Source organism: Symphodus melops (genome assembly GCF_947650265.1).
Source record: "Symphodus melops genome assembly, chromosome: 6".
In the NCBI taxonomy this organism is placed as follows: Eukaryota; Metazoa; Chordata; class Actinopteri; order Labriformes; family Labridae; genus Symphodus; species Symphodus melops.
Genome location: NC_136696.1, coordinates 18804545 through 18820079, shown reverse-complemented (window position 1 = coordinate 18820079; position 15535 = coordinate 18804545). Strand labels below are relative to the sequence as shown.

At 40.6% G+C, this 15535-nt stretch overlaps 1 protein-coding gene across 4 annotated transcripts; it reads left to right on the top strand.

Annotated features, from left to right (window-relative positions):
• The first annotated feature begins 12 nt into the window (after positions 1-12).
• On the top strand, positions 13-11739 carry kif23 (kinesin family member 23). 4 transcript variants are annotated; one of them, XM_079345579.1, is made up of 24 exons: positions 13-125; positions 374-437; positions 601-729; positions 1695-1800; positions 1981-2117; positions 2217-2329; positions 2414-2584; positions 2767-2811; positions 3648-3760; positions 4033-4154; positions 4237-4339; positions 4427-4506; positions 4639-4758; positions 4875-5034; positions 5603-5764; positions 5858-6024; positions 6497-6670; positions 6768-6971; positions 7790-8128; positions 8365-8598; positions 9464-9552; positions 9652-9730; positions 11074-11144; positions 11234-11739. In XM_079345579.1, the coding sequence occupies exons 1-24, from the start codon at positions 112-114 to the stop codon at positions 11247-11249; spliced, it is 3012 nt and encodes a 1003-aa protein (XP_079201705.1). In that variant the 5' UTR covers positions 13-111; the 3' UTR covers positions 11250-11739. The 4 variants fall into 4 exon arrangements, with proteins under 4 accessions (XP_079201705.1, XP_079201706.1, XP_079201707.1 ...); XM_079345580.1 differs by lacking the exon at positions 2767-2811; XM_079345581.1 differs by lacking the exon at positions 7790-8128.
• Positions 11740-15535: the final 3796 nt, after the last annotated feature.

Here is a 15535-nt window from a genome sequence, read left to right as displayed (position 1 = left end):
CTGATTGGCTGTTTCTGGCCAGTTTTGAACAGCGTCTCCTGATTGGATGCGGAGGGAAGTTCAAAATTTTAGGAAGAAGAACGGTGGAACTAAAGGAAGCGGCTAGTTACAATGATACGACAGGCGTAAGTATTATCATTATAGTTTTATCATTTCGATTTCATTTGAGGTAGCCTAAATTACTCGTTCCTGTTTTGCCAATACCGTGTAATGCAGCGTTACAGTTTAAGCTACAGAGTGGTCGGCGGAGTCCAAACAAGGAAGGACTTATTAGCTTCAGCTTTAGCCCGGGGCTAAGAGCCCGTATCATCTATGGCTCTCCGTTAACAATGTAGCTTCTGTACTCATAAACTGTGACCTTTATCTTTTTCAGGAAGGGTAAAACGCCCCGCAGACCTCCCAAAAAGCCCTCCAGCAACCAGAAAGACCCTGTTGGTGTAAGTGTCTTTGAGTTGATCAGGAATAAACCAGAAAAAACAAGTACTTTTATGATGTTGTATGCGAACAGGTATATTTTAATGTGGCTTGTTGATGCATATTCTAATATGTTTCAATGATAAGATTTGACCACATTTAAAATAAGTGCATGTCCCCCGTCAGGTGTACTGCAGAGTACGACCTCTGGGTGCGGAGGATGAGGAGTGTTGCATTGAGGTGATCAGCAGCTCCACCATCCAGCTACATGCCCCTGAAGGCTTCAAAACGAACCGAAATGGAGAATACAAAGAGGTAACTTATCCAGTGGAAAACCAGTAGCTTTAACACTTCCAATTAAACCCAGGCACATATTTTACACAATGATCCTGTGCGTCTTCCTTAGTGTGTCACATTAGGACAAAGAGTCTTCCTTAATTTCAAGTATCATCCCATCTGGTATGCTGTTTATTTTAAGCAAACTAAATACCACGACCAGTTCTGTTGCCACAAATAATTTACCACGTTTGTTTAGCCATAGTGAACAAATGCGCTGTTAAACTTTTTGTTAAAACTAAAGGACTTAAATAGTTTAGGGAAGGATAGATTTTCCATTTCATAGAAAGTAAGCTTGCACTTCTCCTTGGCAATTGACAGAGCCAGTTGAAGTTGTTTATACAGTAAATAACTCTCAGACCCCTCAATGTCGAGGCTTTAGCCATTTCTAACCTGAAAACCAGAGTCTGCGACATGGCACTATCATGACAAAATGTGATTATATTGGTGCTACGTGTAGTCGGACAGATTGACAATATCAACAAATAAACGGAGAACAACATACTGGCGAACAGAGAAAACGTAATCCAATTGCGTGAACAGTGATTGTAGTGGTCGCATGCATACACGACATAAAGTAAAGAAAGGTCACTTCCCCTTCTATCAGCTCGAGGTGAAGTCTGCAGATAAGATCAAGCAGTGTTCTCACATCAGCACACTCGCGGGAGTGTACTAGGGGTCTGGCAGAAAAAACTCCCAAGTGCAATCCGAGCAACAACAAAAAAAGTGGCTGTTTGCGTTTGTGTACAGCTTCTCCTGGAAATATTCTGAGTTTTCTGTGAGTGTGAAAAATGATAACAGAAGTTTAATATTCAGACAATAAGAACATTTTTGATGATATTTCTATTTGAGTTATTTTTAAACAATAACTACAACCTACAATATCAGCTTTCATTCGCTGTAATGTTTTTCTTTACATATTCTATTTAATGCCTTCTTCTCAGATGCAGTACTCCTTTAAAAACGTCTTTGGAGTCTCAATATCTCAGATTGATTTGTTCGAGCATGTGGCCAAACCTCTCGTCGACGACCTCATCCGTGGAAAAAATGGTAAGACAGCTCAGGAACAACAGCACAATCATTTTACTTTAACATTGAAAGCAGACTGATTGAGCTATCCGGTTTTTTTGGAACATCTCAGTCAGTTTTTTTTTTTTTTTTCCTGAATTTCAACAAATCACAAACCAATTACTTTGAGTATGTTCAACACTGTTGACTCTCTGGTTGTAGGGCTGCTTTTCACATATGGAGTCACAGGAAGCGGGAAGACATTCACAATGACTGGCACTCCAGGCCACGGTGGACTTCTTCCTCGTTCACTTGACATGATCTTCAAGAGTATAGGACCCTACCAGGCCAAGAGATATGTAAGAGATTAGACATCCAAGACAGCTCTTCTAATCCCATTATTTTGTTGTTCCTTGAAAAAGGAGCGCTGTTGAACTAATTGTAACCCTTTGTTCCAGGTCTTCAAAACCGATGACAAAAATGGAATGGAGATTCAGAATGAAGTGGATGCTTTGTTGGAGCGCCAGAGGCGGGAAAACAACATGCCTGTTCCAAAACCTACATCCTCCAGGTAAGAAGAAATGCTGTGAAATATGTTCTGCCACTGGATATGTGATGTGTAAACATGTGTGACATGTTGCTCTTTTTATTTCAGACAAAAACTGGATCCTGAAATTGCTGACATGATAAAGCCTGAGGAGGCTTTTGCAGGAGACGGGGTCGATGAAGACAGCAGTTACAGTGTCTTTGTATCCTACATAGAAATTTACAATAACTACATCTACGATCTGCTGGAAGAAACCCAGGAAGACGCAATCAAACCAAAGTGAGTTTGTGAAAGGAACCCAACTCAGACAGTTAAATGTACATTTAAAAGACATTTCTCAACTGCTATGAATAGTCAGACATACTACTATTATATTCAAAGTGTATTGGATTATTGAGGTGTGTTTTTCTTTTGGTTAGAGTAGCTGGAAGACAAAAGTTATTGTCTTTTGTTTTTGCTAGGTGGAATGGTGGAGGCACACCAGTGCGCCCGAACACTGAGTTCATGTATGTGGACAGTGAATACTCGAACACCAGACATCAGACTAGTTTTCTGATTAGGATGAACTCTCCCTCTTCAACACATTCAATGCTGGAGACATTTTCAAATTTAACACAGTTCTTTTGGAAACTTCTTACAGTTTAAAGAGAAAAAGAGTCTTTAACTGAAATGCTTTGTGTCATTGAAATATGTTTAAGCCTATTTCAATAAGCTTGTCGACACATAAACAAAACAAGGGTTCAAGTTAAATTGCCATATACATTGTTTTTTTTCTGTTGCTAGTATAGTGAACATATCATGGACATGAGCAATTAAGGAAATATTATTCAAGGCTGTAGGGATTTAAACACTTTCATACATTTGATGATTAAAAGAAAAATCATAATCACAAAACAGTGGGGGAAAAATAATCATTTTCTTGTCTCTTAACTGTCAAAAAGCAATCTGCAGCATTTAATCCCTCTGCTATATGGACAAATGTAATCAGTGCTCAGACAACATAAACGTTTGTTACCCAGCTCCACCAGAGAGTTCAGAACTGGAGCTGCTGATCTCAGTCTTCACTCAGTCATGTCTCCAGTGTTGATAAATGTCCTTTTAGACTATACATCTGTACATCCCCTCGCTGCTTCTAGTTGTTCTAATCAAGGCAACGCTCCTGAATGCTGCCCCCCCCTCAACCTGCTGTCGCTTTGTTTTGTGCTGTCTTTTTTTTTTTTTAAATCATCATTTTTCATGGCTGGAATCAAGCAACTTAAACATCCCCATCCTCCTCTTTGGTTCTCGCTTTGTGTTGTATGAACGATCATCAGGAACTAACTCTGACATTTTCTCCACGTAGACCACCTCAGTCTAAAATCCTCCGAGAGGATCAGAACCACAACATGTATGTGGCTGGTTGTATGGAGGTCGAGGTCAAGTCTGCCGAGGAGGCTTTTCAAGTCTTCTGGAGAGGTAAGTCGTCAGACCTACGTTGAAAATCAAAGAATTGAGAGAAAGTGAAACTGCAGTGATGATGGTAGATGTGACTGACCTAGTATTGCTGACCTCCAGGTTTGCTCTGACCAGGAAATGAACAATGTTAATCTTCTCTCTGAGCAGGTCTATCACGAGCTATTTAGTTCTGTTGAGACTGTTTCATATAATGTGTGTTATTTGATTTTGCATGTGAAAATGCTCTATGTAAATAAACATTGAGTAAAAGGAGCTGCCCGGACTCGTTTCAGGTCAGAAAAAGAGAAAGGTTGCTAACACCCGTCTGAACCGGGAGTCCAGCCGCTCCCACAGTGTGCTCATCATTAAACTGGCTCAGGCTCCTCTTGATGCAGACGGCGACAACATTCTCCAGGTCTGTTGTAACGAACCATATATGACGATTCACTGACTATTTCGAAGCACCAGTTGAAATATTTTCTGACCTTGTTTGTCAGGATAAAAACCAGGTGACTGTTAGCCAGCTGTGCCTGGTGGACCTGGCAGGAAGTGAGCGCACAGGAAGGACACAGGCAGAAGGAACCCGCATACGTGAAGCAGGTTAGGAAACAAAAGGCTTCTCATTTAATTAGATTTATTGTTTAATGCGCTGTACGCCTGAGAGTAAACGTCTTTCTAACCTCCCAGGTAACATCAACCAGTCTTTGCTGAATCTGAGGACGTGCATTGAGATACTTCGAGAGAACCAGATGTGTGGTACAAACCGGGTACGAATTACAAGACTGTATTCCTGTATAATACACTGCATAAATTAAGGACCTTTGGGTTCATCTTTAAAGTATGAGTACTTTATAGAAAACTGTATTTACCTGATATTTAATGTAACATTTCTCTTCCAGATGGTTCCCTACAGAGACTCCAAAGTAACACATCTGTTCAAGAATTACTTTGACGGAGAGGGTAAAGTCCGAATGGTTGTGTGCGTCAATCCAAAGGCTGACGACTACGAGGAAACTTTAGTGAGTCCATCCAGCACTGTCTTCTTTTACTTATTTAGGGTAGAGTGATAGGGAATGCGTAAGCTGTTTTATTTATTTATGTTCTAATCTCACTACGGTGTTCTCTGTTTGTCCAGCTGGTGATGCGGTTTGCAGAGATGACTCAGGAGGTGGAGGTGGCTCGGCCGATGGACAGGCCCATCTGTGGCTTCACGCCAGGCCGTCGCCATAGAAACCAGGCCTTTAAAGAGGAGCTATCCCGCAAGCTGGAGGAACGTGGTGGACCAACTGATAGGGGTGAGTTTTGTAAGCACATTCTGCTAAAAAAAAAAAAAAAAAAAGGACTCAACAAAAATGTCTATTTTATGAGTTAAACCTGATTACTCAGATTTAAATGTATTGTCACATGGAAGCAAATAAAATAAGACATTAAATGTTGACATTAATGACACAATTCTGTTTTTTTTTTTTTTTAGGGGGGGGGATATTTCTTAAACTTAAATGCAGATTAAACCCTTTTAGAAGTGTTACAGGCAGACTTGCAGCCTCCTTCTGTCTAGAGTTGATGGCTTCATTTCTAGTCATGCTTGTGTTTCCACTTCATGCATCCGTCTCAGGTGCTTGCCAGAACTCACACTCCACAAGAAATATGCATAGGGATTTTCTTTTTCTCAACGGAGGCGCTCCCAAAACCTGTCAAGCTTCAAAGAGCAGATGAACTTGTGACTCGAGCTTCCATAAGGTTTCCAGTAAGATAGGGCACGCATTGTTGTCGCATGGAGCAAAAACCACGGTGCAGAAAGAAAGCAGCTCACACAGCGACTGTGGTATCTCAGTGTGACTCTAACGTTGTGTTTTTTATTAGATGTGCCCACTGTTATCAGGCACATGGTGCACAGCCTCCCACCTCTTCCCTCTTGTGAGCTGACCGACCCTCATGATGACATCACCCTGCCCAGACTGATCGAAGCTCTGCAGAACAGATACAGAATCAGGCAGATGATGATCGATGAATACAACCAAGCAGGTGCCCACTTATTGTAAAGCTAAACCCTCACTTAATAGAAGAGTTGGATGAATTATTCTGGCTCACATATTCTCCACTTTCACATTATTTTAGCCAATATGATGAAGTCCATGCTCCAGGAACTGGACAGCAACCTCATTTCCAAAGATAATTTCATTCATGAACAAAATGGGAAGCTGACTGAGAAGGACAAAGCCATCCAGAACAACAAGGCAGAGATTGAACGTTTGGAGAAGAAAACCAAGATGCAAGAACACAAGGTGAGAGAAATATTCAAATCTCCCACAAAGTGCTTGTTAGAAGATCATTTAATCCCTATTATTCACTGATTGTGTGTAGCTATTGTGAGTGACACTGTCATCCTCCACAAACCATTGAGGTCACATAGGTTATATACAGGAAAGCAGTCTGTACAAGAACCAATCAGCAGACATCTAATGACTATTTAGCTTCATTTTTGTCTGAAAAAGTTAAGTGAACACTTTATGATGTCTCTCGAGTCACCTGGTAGTTGGACCGTATGCAGTGGCAACGCCCTGAGAGGAAAGTCTCAGCAGTTTATCTTTTATTGCTAACTGCTGCAAACACAGGATGCCCCCCCCCCCCCCAAAAAAAAGTGCTGTTTCTCGTGGAAAGCTGTATCAACATCAGAATCAGATCATATTTGACGTGTTCTGAGATTGGAATCTTTGTATCTCAGTGTCCTGAACGTCCCATGATTTTCTGTTCCAGATTGACATCCTGCAGAAAACGACTAAGATCTATGAGGACGACAAGCGTTCGCTGCAGCATGAGCTGGAAACCAGGGAGCAGAGGCTGCATAGAGAACAGTCGGATAAGAGACGCATGGAGCAGCGAATGCACGGCGTGGTCACAGACACCCAGCTCAAGTGGGAGAAAGAATGTGTGAGTTATTATTATTCATTTATTTTTGGTGAGGTCTCAGCGATCAATGCGCACAGTGAGCTGAAAAAAAATGCTGCTTCTGCTTCTGGTTGTGCAGGACAGACGTGTTAACGCGATGCAGCTGGAGATGCAGAACAAGCTCTGGGTGAAGGACGAGAAGTTGAAGCAGCTCAAGGCCATCGTGACAGAGAGCAAACCTTCAAGTCGTCCCGATCCTCCGCCGCGTCAGACGCAACCTAAACGGCCTTCCAGAGAGGAACGCCTCCCCGCCAAGAGATCGGCCTCGCCTTCTCCTATCCCTGTACGTTTTTGCAACACAACAACACCGTCTGCTGTTTAAGTCATCTCTACCATCACTGACAACGTTGCAGTCCAACAAAATTCTGTCACTTTATCTTCTTCGAACAATCAACCCTCTCCTGACTAACATCCCTAATCTCCTCACTCCACAGCAAAATGTAAGATGGTGCATCAGCTCTGTAGCTGGTGGCGACTGTTGTCAAACTTTAGCTTGCACAATTTCATGAGAATGTTAGTCAGTGTTAATTTGGTCCTCTATGGAGTATAGCATGTTTACATGGACTGGAAGGCCTTGTGTATGAATCTGTTGAAGTCAAGGACAACAGAAAAGAAGAACATAGCTTATTCACTGCTCGTTTGGATGTCAGATAAGTGTGTTTAGACAACGGTGGAATTGATGCGCAATATTAAGCTACGAGTTAACCAAAGTGTGCTAACATTAGCCTGCTAACACAGTGCAGGCCAAAGGTCAATTGTAGCTTGAGCAAAGGACAATTTTGAGCTTAAATGGTGCTTAATTATAGTGCTGTAGGAGAGCTGAGGCTTCACTGTAGCCGTGGTTTGGCCAAACAGCAGTTTGTTGTTTGTTCTGGTTTAGTGCTGGTGCTTAAGGTCGACTTCTACTGAATCAAAAGAATCGCACATTCCTCCTTCATAAATAACACCACTCATTCATAACCATGAGAGGGCAGATAACCTTTAATAAGCTACTTATGCCTGTATTTGATCACACTGAATTGTCCAGCAGTGGTTACATTTAACTCTTGTCATTTCTTTCTACTAACTGCATTGTTTCTAACCGTACATGCATGTGTGCAGCCTGTCTACTCTGCTCCCCAGTGTCCTGTCGATTGTCCTCATGTCAGCCCAGCGTCAGGGCCAGTCAGTGCCACTACAGTTGAGGAGGTTGAGATCAACTCCGTCCACAGCCACATCAGTGGCTCTTCCTCTGTTGCTTGCTGCATCTCTGTAGGGGAGCAGCGATCGGCTCAGGACAGCAGGCAGGGTTATCAATCTCCCACTACTCCCATGAAAACCCAGTCCCCAGCAGGCCCACCAGCCAGCCGGGCCAGGAGGAGAGCAGTGTGTTTGAGTAGAGAGGATGAAGAGGCCAGATCTCCAACATTTGATCTAGACATAACTGAGAGAACCTACAGGGTCAGTGAGTTTAGTGCAAGACAGCAGCACCACCAAGTTAAACACAAAGGGACCCATTAGTCTTTCAGTATGCAGCAGATTTCATTATTATTTTTTGATTAGGTTTTTCCAAATTTCACGGGCAGAAAATATTCCGAGACATAAACCAGATTTCAACTTGGATGTATTTGGAGTGAAAAGGGTTAGAGAATTACTTCAGGTACTGAGAAATATCCTGTCTTCTTCTCCCCCTGTAGACAGCGACCCCGGTGCGGCCGCTGCACCGCCGCTCCCGTTCTGCTGGTGGGGAGAAGTGGGTGGACCACAAGCCCTCCTCCAGCCTGGACTTGGGTACAGTGTTGCAGCCTGTCATCCCTAATTCCATCCAGGTGTCTACTCCCAGTGAGAAGGCCCTGTCCAAGTGTGACAGATACGTGTTAACTCACCAGGAAATCGCCTCCGATGGAGAGATCGAGACAAAACTTATTAAGGTAATAAAGAAAGAGAAGGTACTTAACACAATATTTTAACGTGATCAGCAAAAATTTAATAGCAAACGCTTGAAAATTGTTTCAGTGACATCAATCTGAATAGCAATGTCAACATACCAAGTTTTTCTGTTTGTGATACGTAAAAAAAAAAATCTAGCCAGCAGGTACATTGCCTTGCTCCTGTTTCGACGTTTGTTAAGAATTCCCGAGAACAGCTTTCATGTCTTATTTAAAATCAAACATGTAGACTATTATGAAAGATCAGTCTCGTACTGAGAGTTTAAATCTTGGAGTGATGCTGTGTCTCAGTCAACCATGAGACTGTAGTGAGTCTACCTGATGAAATATGAAAAAGAATACAAGAACATTTTAAATATTACAATAAATCAACAGAAAATGCAAGAAAACGCAGACTTTTTAAGAAGTGGAGACGAACCAAAATATTCCACGTAGCCCGGGGGAGTGCTGTCAGATAATCAGAAAGTCTGACTTAATTATTTTTTTATCACTTCTGCATCTCTGATGCTCGGGGGGAAGTTCAGTTACACAGTATAGACTCTGGCAAAGTCTATGAACATCTCTTTAAAAGGCTTTGAATTTGAAATGTTCTTAGTATGGATTAGTAATGCATGTCCACCCTGACTGGGATTGACTCTGAGAGTATGAGATCAAATTTCTTCAAATGTTTTACCTTGTAGGTCTGTCGTTTTAGGAGAGCAGACCATCTGTCAGTGCATAACGTCTCTGTCCTGAGAATATCTACAAAAGATATTGATCCCTCCTGTGCTAGTGCTGGTTATTTTATACATTTGCTGAACAGGAGTCGGTTAATGTCGATGATTAGCTCATTCTTTTTCTTTCTCAGGGTGAAGTGATTAAAACCAGAGGAGGAGGGCAGGCTGTCCAGTTCACCGACATTGAGACTCTGAAGCAGCAGCTCACAACAGTCCCCAGGTACTTGATGACAGACAGTTTTACCTGTTCATTACTCGCTTCTTATTATAATGTTTGATCCTTTTATTTTCTAATTTCACTTCACATTTGTGTCTGAAGCCGTAAAAGGAAATCCTCAGAGGGCAAACCTGCTAACGGAGCCCCAACAGATGGAGCTTGGACTGACACAGAGACAAGGGTAGGTTGATTATTTAGAATCAACTAACATTGCAAGTGGGTCTTAATTAAGAAAAGAAAAAAAAGACAACATTTAACATTTCCAGAAGTCTCCTTTCGAAAATTCAATCGGCATTTGACTGGAATCAGATGATTTTCGGCTTACCCTGACTGGTTGGTCCTCACAAGTATAGCCAATTCTGAGCTGATCAGACACACACAAACCGTTTCCAGCCATGCACCACCGCCAATTTTTCATGCCATGCACAAGAAATTGGCGGTGGTGGCCTCACACACACAAGCTAAAGTGTCAGCAGTGTGGATGTGGATTACATTTCTGGTAATATTAATTGGTTGCAGTTAGACACTTACATGATTACTTACCTTAGCCTGAGCTAATCAAAAAAAGTTTGCACTCATGTGAGATGTGGCACTTCACAAGAAATATCATAGGCTGATAACTAACAGACATAAAACATGATAAAACTCTATGCAATAACAAATCTCATTCACCAAGGCTGTGAGAAAACGAGGCTGACAGGTGAGAAACTGCAAGTAAAAGCGTCATAAAATATTCACTGGTTTTGGATATTTGTTCATCATTCCTTCAGAAGTCAGAGGGAAGTGTTCAGCTTTGTTTCTTACTTTAGACTACTAGGAATACATAGAGGAGGAAGAATGGCTGTTTAAGATCTTTTCAAAATGTGATGCAGAAAATTAAATTCATACATGTCAGGTTTTACTTTCATATAAACCACTTTAAATTGTGGCACAAGAATACAGGAAGTAAAAAAAAAAAAAATGTTGAGAGATTTGTTGGCCTTGCATTGAGAGATGGTTATGAAATGTGGAGTTTTTAAAAAGTTTTATTTTTATTTTTAAATAAACAGTTATGGCCAGGCTTTTATTATGAACATAAGATAAATTTCCGTTTAACAAAAGTTCCAGAAAATATATATCTTTTTTCTGTTATAGTGTTTTGAAAGAAAAATGGAATTCATTGGACAGGTCAGACAAGGAAACAAAATCAGAAATAAGCCAAAGATATTGCTATCAGTGCTTCACTGATGGAAACCAATATGTGACTTTTAATAAGAAGATTTAAAAAAAAGATTTTAGAGATAATAGTGGGATAATTAATTATGGTATGCATCATTCATGAGAAGTTGCAGAGCTGTTTTTGTTAGACGATGTCATTTCAGCTGAAATATAATACCAGTCTGTATTTACTATGCATTAGTCAACCTTACTCAATCCTAGTTTTTGCCAGCCAAGTGTTTCTCTTCGTTATGCTGTTACTGGTGCCTCTTTCTCTTGTTGGCAGCATCATTACCAACATATACTGAATATATGCTTTCCTTCCAGTGTTCTGTGGCCATGGAGATGAGGGCTGGATCAAAGATGGGTCCTGGCTATGAGCATCATGGGATTACCAAGTAAACTCTTCTATTCTACGTAACATGTCTGAGATGAACTGTGCAGTACACAGACAGTTCTTTAATCAACTCTGTTCTTTATTTTACAGACGCAGAAAACCCTGAATGCAGCTGCTCCAGTGATCACTCCCTCTGCTCTCACCTGGCTGTTGTGCAATAATCTGTTTTTTTTATATATATATATTTAGCTCTCGTAATGATATTTAAACATTTTCCATGCTTTTTATATATGCAAACATGTTTATACATGGATCACCAAAGTTTTTTGTAAAGTACATTTTATGTTTGTGTTTGAACCAGTGAAAAAAAAAAAAACGTGGCAGGAAGTATGTACTGTCGATCTGGTGCCAAAAAAAGTCTGCTTGCATGTTTGTGTGAAATGTCACATTCGTTACTTGGCACATTCTGAAGTGTTCATTTAGTCTGCGGCAACACCGTGACTTTCTCTTCATTGGTGAAGTATAAAGTTGCAAGAAGAGTTTAAGTAATACCTTGTTTTTCTTCTTCAAATGTCATTCTTCCGATACACATTTTTTCTACCACTGTATGTTGTGATCTCTCCTGTCTTCAAGGAATAAAATTCCTACAAGCCTAAGATGCAAGATAATGTCTCTGGGCAACTTCTGTCAAGATAAAAATGAACACTAGATGGCAGCACAGGACATGCAATACGCAAATCTTTAAATTGCACAGCAGGATCACTAGAGGGGCAAAGTCATCCTGACTCAGCTGAGAAGAGGCAATAATCGATCTGCATAACTCTGTAAGCATGCTACATGACAACAAATACTTCAACAATCTCTGTTAAAGATATGTTTTCACAAGTTTTTAGCTTCTCTGTGGTTGCATTAGAAATTATTTGCAGCTTCAGAAATAATTGATTAACAATTGTTTGTAGTCAGCAGAGCAGTTGAAAAGCTTATAGGAATAGACTGCCATGATTAACAAATCAAATAAAACAGATGTTTAAACCAAAAACTTCGACTGAGTTAGAGCTCTGTGCAAAGAGTAGCACTGTTCTCCGTCATATAAACAAAGTCTGCTTTCAATTACTTAACAGAAATTGCTTTTCAGAGCTCACGCTCGATTAGATATCCATTATGTTAAACAAGACACCTTGTATATAAATCCATATTAAATTAGTCTGGTTGGCTGCCTTCAACTTGAGTCAGCTGGGTTACCAGGCAGAACAAGTGTCTGAGTGATGCCCAGTCTTCATTGTCTTGTGTTTAGTTCTCTTAGAGGGTTTGTTGTCACCTTAGAATGAAATGCTCATTCCAATGAGGTAAAAAAAAAAACTAACCTATTTGTAAGTTGTTTAAAATGATGTATTATTGAGTACTCAAAGTTTGAGAGCGTTTTACCAGGTTTCATACAGGAGCGTGCCTATTCCCACATTTCAAAGATCTTTCTCTAAATTATATTCCCACATTTCTAGGAACATAGGGTCTAATATAAAGAAGCATTTTAGAAATGTGGGACCATTGGGCTGACACCTTTCATATTGACAAATAAGATACTGATACATTTTAACAGCCGACATTAGATCATTAATCTGAAATTGTTACTAATACAGTACTGTAGAAAATACATCAATAGTTGTAGTAACTTTCAACCTGTGCACTTTAATATACAGTAAAGTCACTTCTGAATTATCGATGATGGTACATTTCAAACTACTTTAAGCAGACACTATTTGTGTGAGAAACTGCTCCTTAAAGCTGCCGCAAAAGATTAGTTTAGTATCACAATCTCCTAAACTTCAACAGAGCAGTTTAATGACCAGCAGCTCGTGGTTCAGTCATCCAGGCATTGAGTAGACAGATGAAATCTAATCCAAACCAGTCTGGCTGTGTTTCAATTGAAAAGCACTGGAGAGTGACTAACATGGAGGCTCTTGGAGAGGGTCAAGAGGCAGGAGCAACCAGTGGCCATTAAATTCACTCCTATGAGGTATGGAGTGCTTTGCTTTTTGACCAGGCTCTATTTGATGTGCTGCAGCATGTTATTATCCCCAGCTTTGTACCGCAGGCCCTCCACAGGCACAAGGCATGAGCATTATAAAGCTGTTATTATCAAAGTCCTGTAAAAAGCCCCTGATCAGCATTGCCAGCTTCAGAAAGACACTTGAAGAAAATAAATGAAATCTGAAGTCAAAGGCAAGCAAAGCATAAACCAAAGTCTTAAAGATGGCACTGAAAATGAAGTCTGTGGAAAGCTGACATCATCCTGCATTTCAGGGTGTCAATCTCATAATTATCCATTTTGCTTATCAACATTATTAAAGTTTTCTGGAGGGAATTTAGAAGTTCTACATGAATACACAGTCAATTAGACCATCTTAGATTTTAAAAGAGCAAGCCTAATTGCAGTGTTGAATTGACTCCTTGCTTGAATGGCTCTGATAAAGAGGTTTAAACTGCTTTTTGGCACATGCAGGATGAAATGATTTCCATACACTGATTTCCTCATGCTGATGAGGCCAATTCATAATTCATGGACTGAAAACAACACTGTCCAAGAACTAGCTTTTTTATATTATTTAAACTTACAATAACAGATTTTATTTTTACATTTTAAAGCAACAATAGTATTGGACTATATTAGCTTTTAGGGTATTTTGGCAACATTTTGGTAAATGGTATCCTTTGAACACATCAAGGAGTCATGTAATAGTCCATCTCCTGAATTTAGGCCCAATATGTCTCAATTCTGAAGGAAAATGTTGTCTCTTAAAGCAAAATGCTTGCTTCCCTTTATATAAGATGTGCTTTAACTTTTTACAGGACTGTCACTTTGACACTATGTGATATATTACACAATTATTCAACAAAGTCACTTGATCTGCCATTCATAGAGAACAATGATTGCAGCACCTTTTAATGAGCTATTTCGCTTTTGTAAATTTGTCTTGAGCAGCAGGTTCATGACCTGTTTTTGCTCACATGATTAACACACGGTACCGATTCAGACTGTGAAAAGTGGGCACGTTTAAATAGGTGTGATGAAAGTGTAACTCCATCCAGAAGCACTCTAAACTTGGCCGTAAGAGCATTTGAAGAATGGTGGCAGATTAAGTTGCGTCAAAAGCTATATCATAACAACTGAATGGTTGCTGATTTGGAGGGCATGTTGAGGCAAGTACCACAGCTGTCCTTAAAACCAGAACCCATTATGAGGGTTTCTGCCTTCTTTCAGTGGCGAGGATGACAATCCCTGACAATGAAAGTCAATTAGCAGGAAACACAAGTCAATACTGCATGAGAGTTGAGCTTTGCAAATCAAAGCTCTGAGCGGGGCCTGCACACCACATCTTCATATGTCAAGGCCGTGGCTGTCTGCCAGCTAAATGTGTTGGGCCACAAAGATATGCGAATGCAGATGAGTGTTGACAGCAAGTCAATTGTCATTCAGCCCCTCTCCCAGCCTCTTGGGACTCATCTGACATTTTTTTTTTGTGTTGAGCTACTCTTCACTGCATGCTCGCCTCACACTCTTCTGCCTTTAATGCATACTAAAAGGCACAGTGGAGGCATGAGGCACCGTGTTCAGTGTTAATAAAAGGTAAAAGCTCCTACGCTCTCTTTCCTGCTGGTGCGGCTGTGATGAGCAGATGGGTCAGGAAGAGTCCCACATTTACGGAGACACCAGGCGGCAACGTTTTTTCCCCCCAGTTGTTTAGAAGCACATTGGATCAGAATTGTCATGACCCCAGGGTGCACGCAGTTAGTGGTTCAGAAAACACCGTCCCATCTGCTGCCTCCCTTTCCTGCTCGGTTTTGAGCTGATGTCTGATGTCACTTATCTGCTTTCACTTTACGCAGACTGTTACTTATTTTTACCCACATATTGGTCAAACTGTTGTTAGATTTTTCAAGGTGCATTTTTATCCAATAACCTCCTTTCTCTTGCGGTTACACAAAACACCCAGAAATTTGACCTTTAACAAAACTAAATCAAGACATGACTGATTTCTTATAGAAAATATTGGAAGCCATTGTTGTAGGCTCATTTTAGCCAAATTGGGATGAATAGTGTTTTTCCTCTGTGCCTTTGTTCTTGGCAGCGGATAAGTGCTCGCAGCTGTCAGTTGAGTGTATTCTCCTTGCCCAGTATATGTGGCTTGGCTGCACTTTAATCTGGCAGGGTCCCTACTGTGGTGACAGTATGCCATGACCGATTTCCGTTGACTCACTTTAACTGTAACCACAATGTGTCCCTTGCAGAAAAATCTGACTTGCTTTTTTACAAGTTTTTGATCTCATCTAGTTAACATGATGGAGAAAACGGACTTTGCGTGCAGTTTGCTGATTATTTAAGCAGCGCTTGGAGCAGTTTGTTGATGAAATGAAAGAAGAGGAGATGCCTGAAATGATTGTAGAGATAATGGC

Excerpts from the sequence above, each read along its gene's own strand:
- kif23 (XM_079345579.1), top strand. Across the intron at positions 3,761-4,032 it reads TTTTCAAGTCTTCTGGAGAG|GTCAGAAAAAGAGAAAGGTT; the intron begins GTAAGTCGTCAG and ends GACTCGTTTCAG. Across the intron at positions 5,765-5,857 it reads CGATGAATACAACCAAGCAG|CCAATATGATGAAGTCCATG; the intron begins GTGCCCACTTAT and ends ACATTATTTTAG.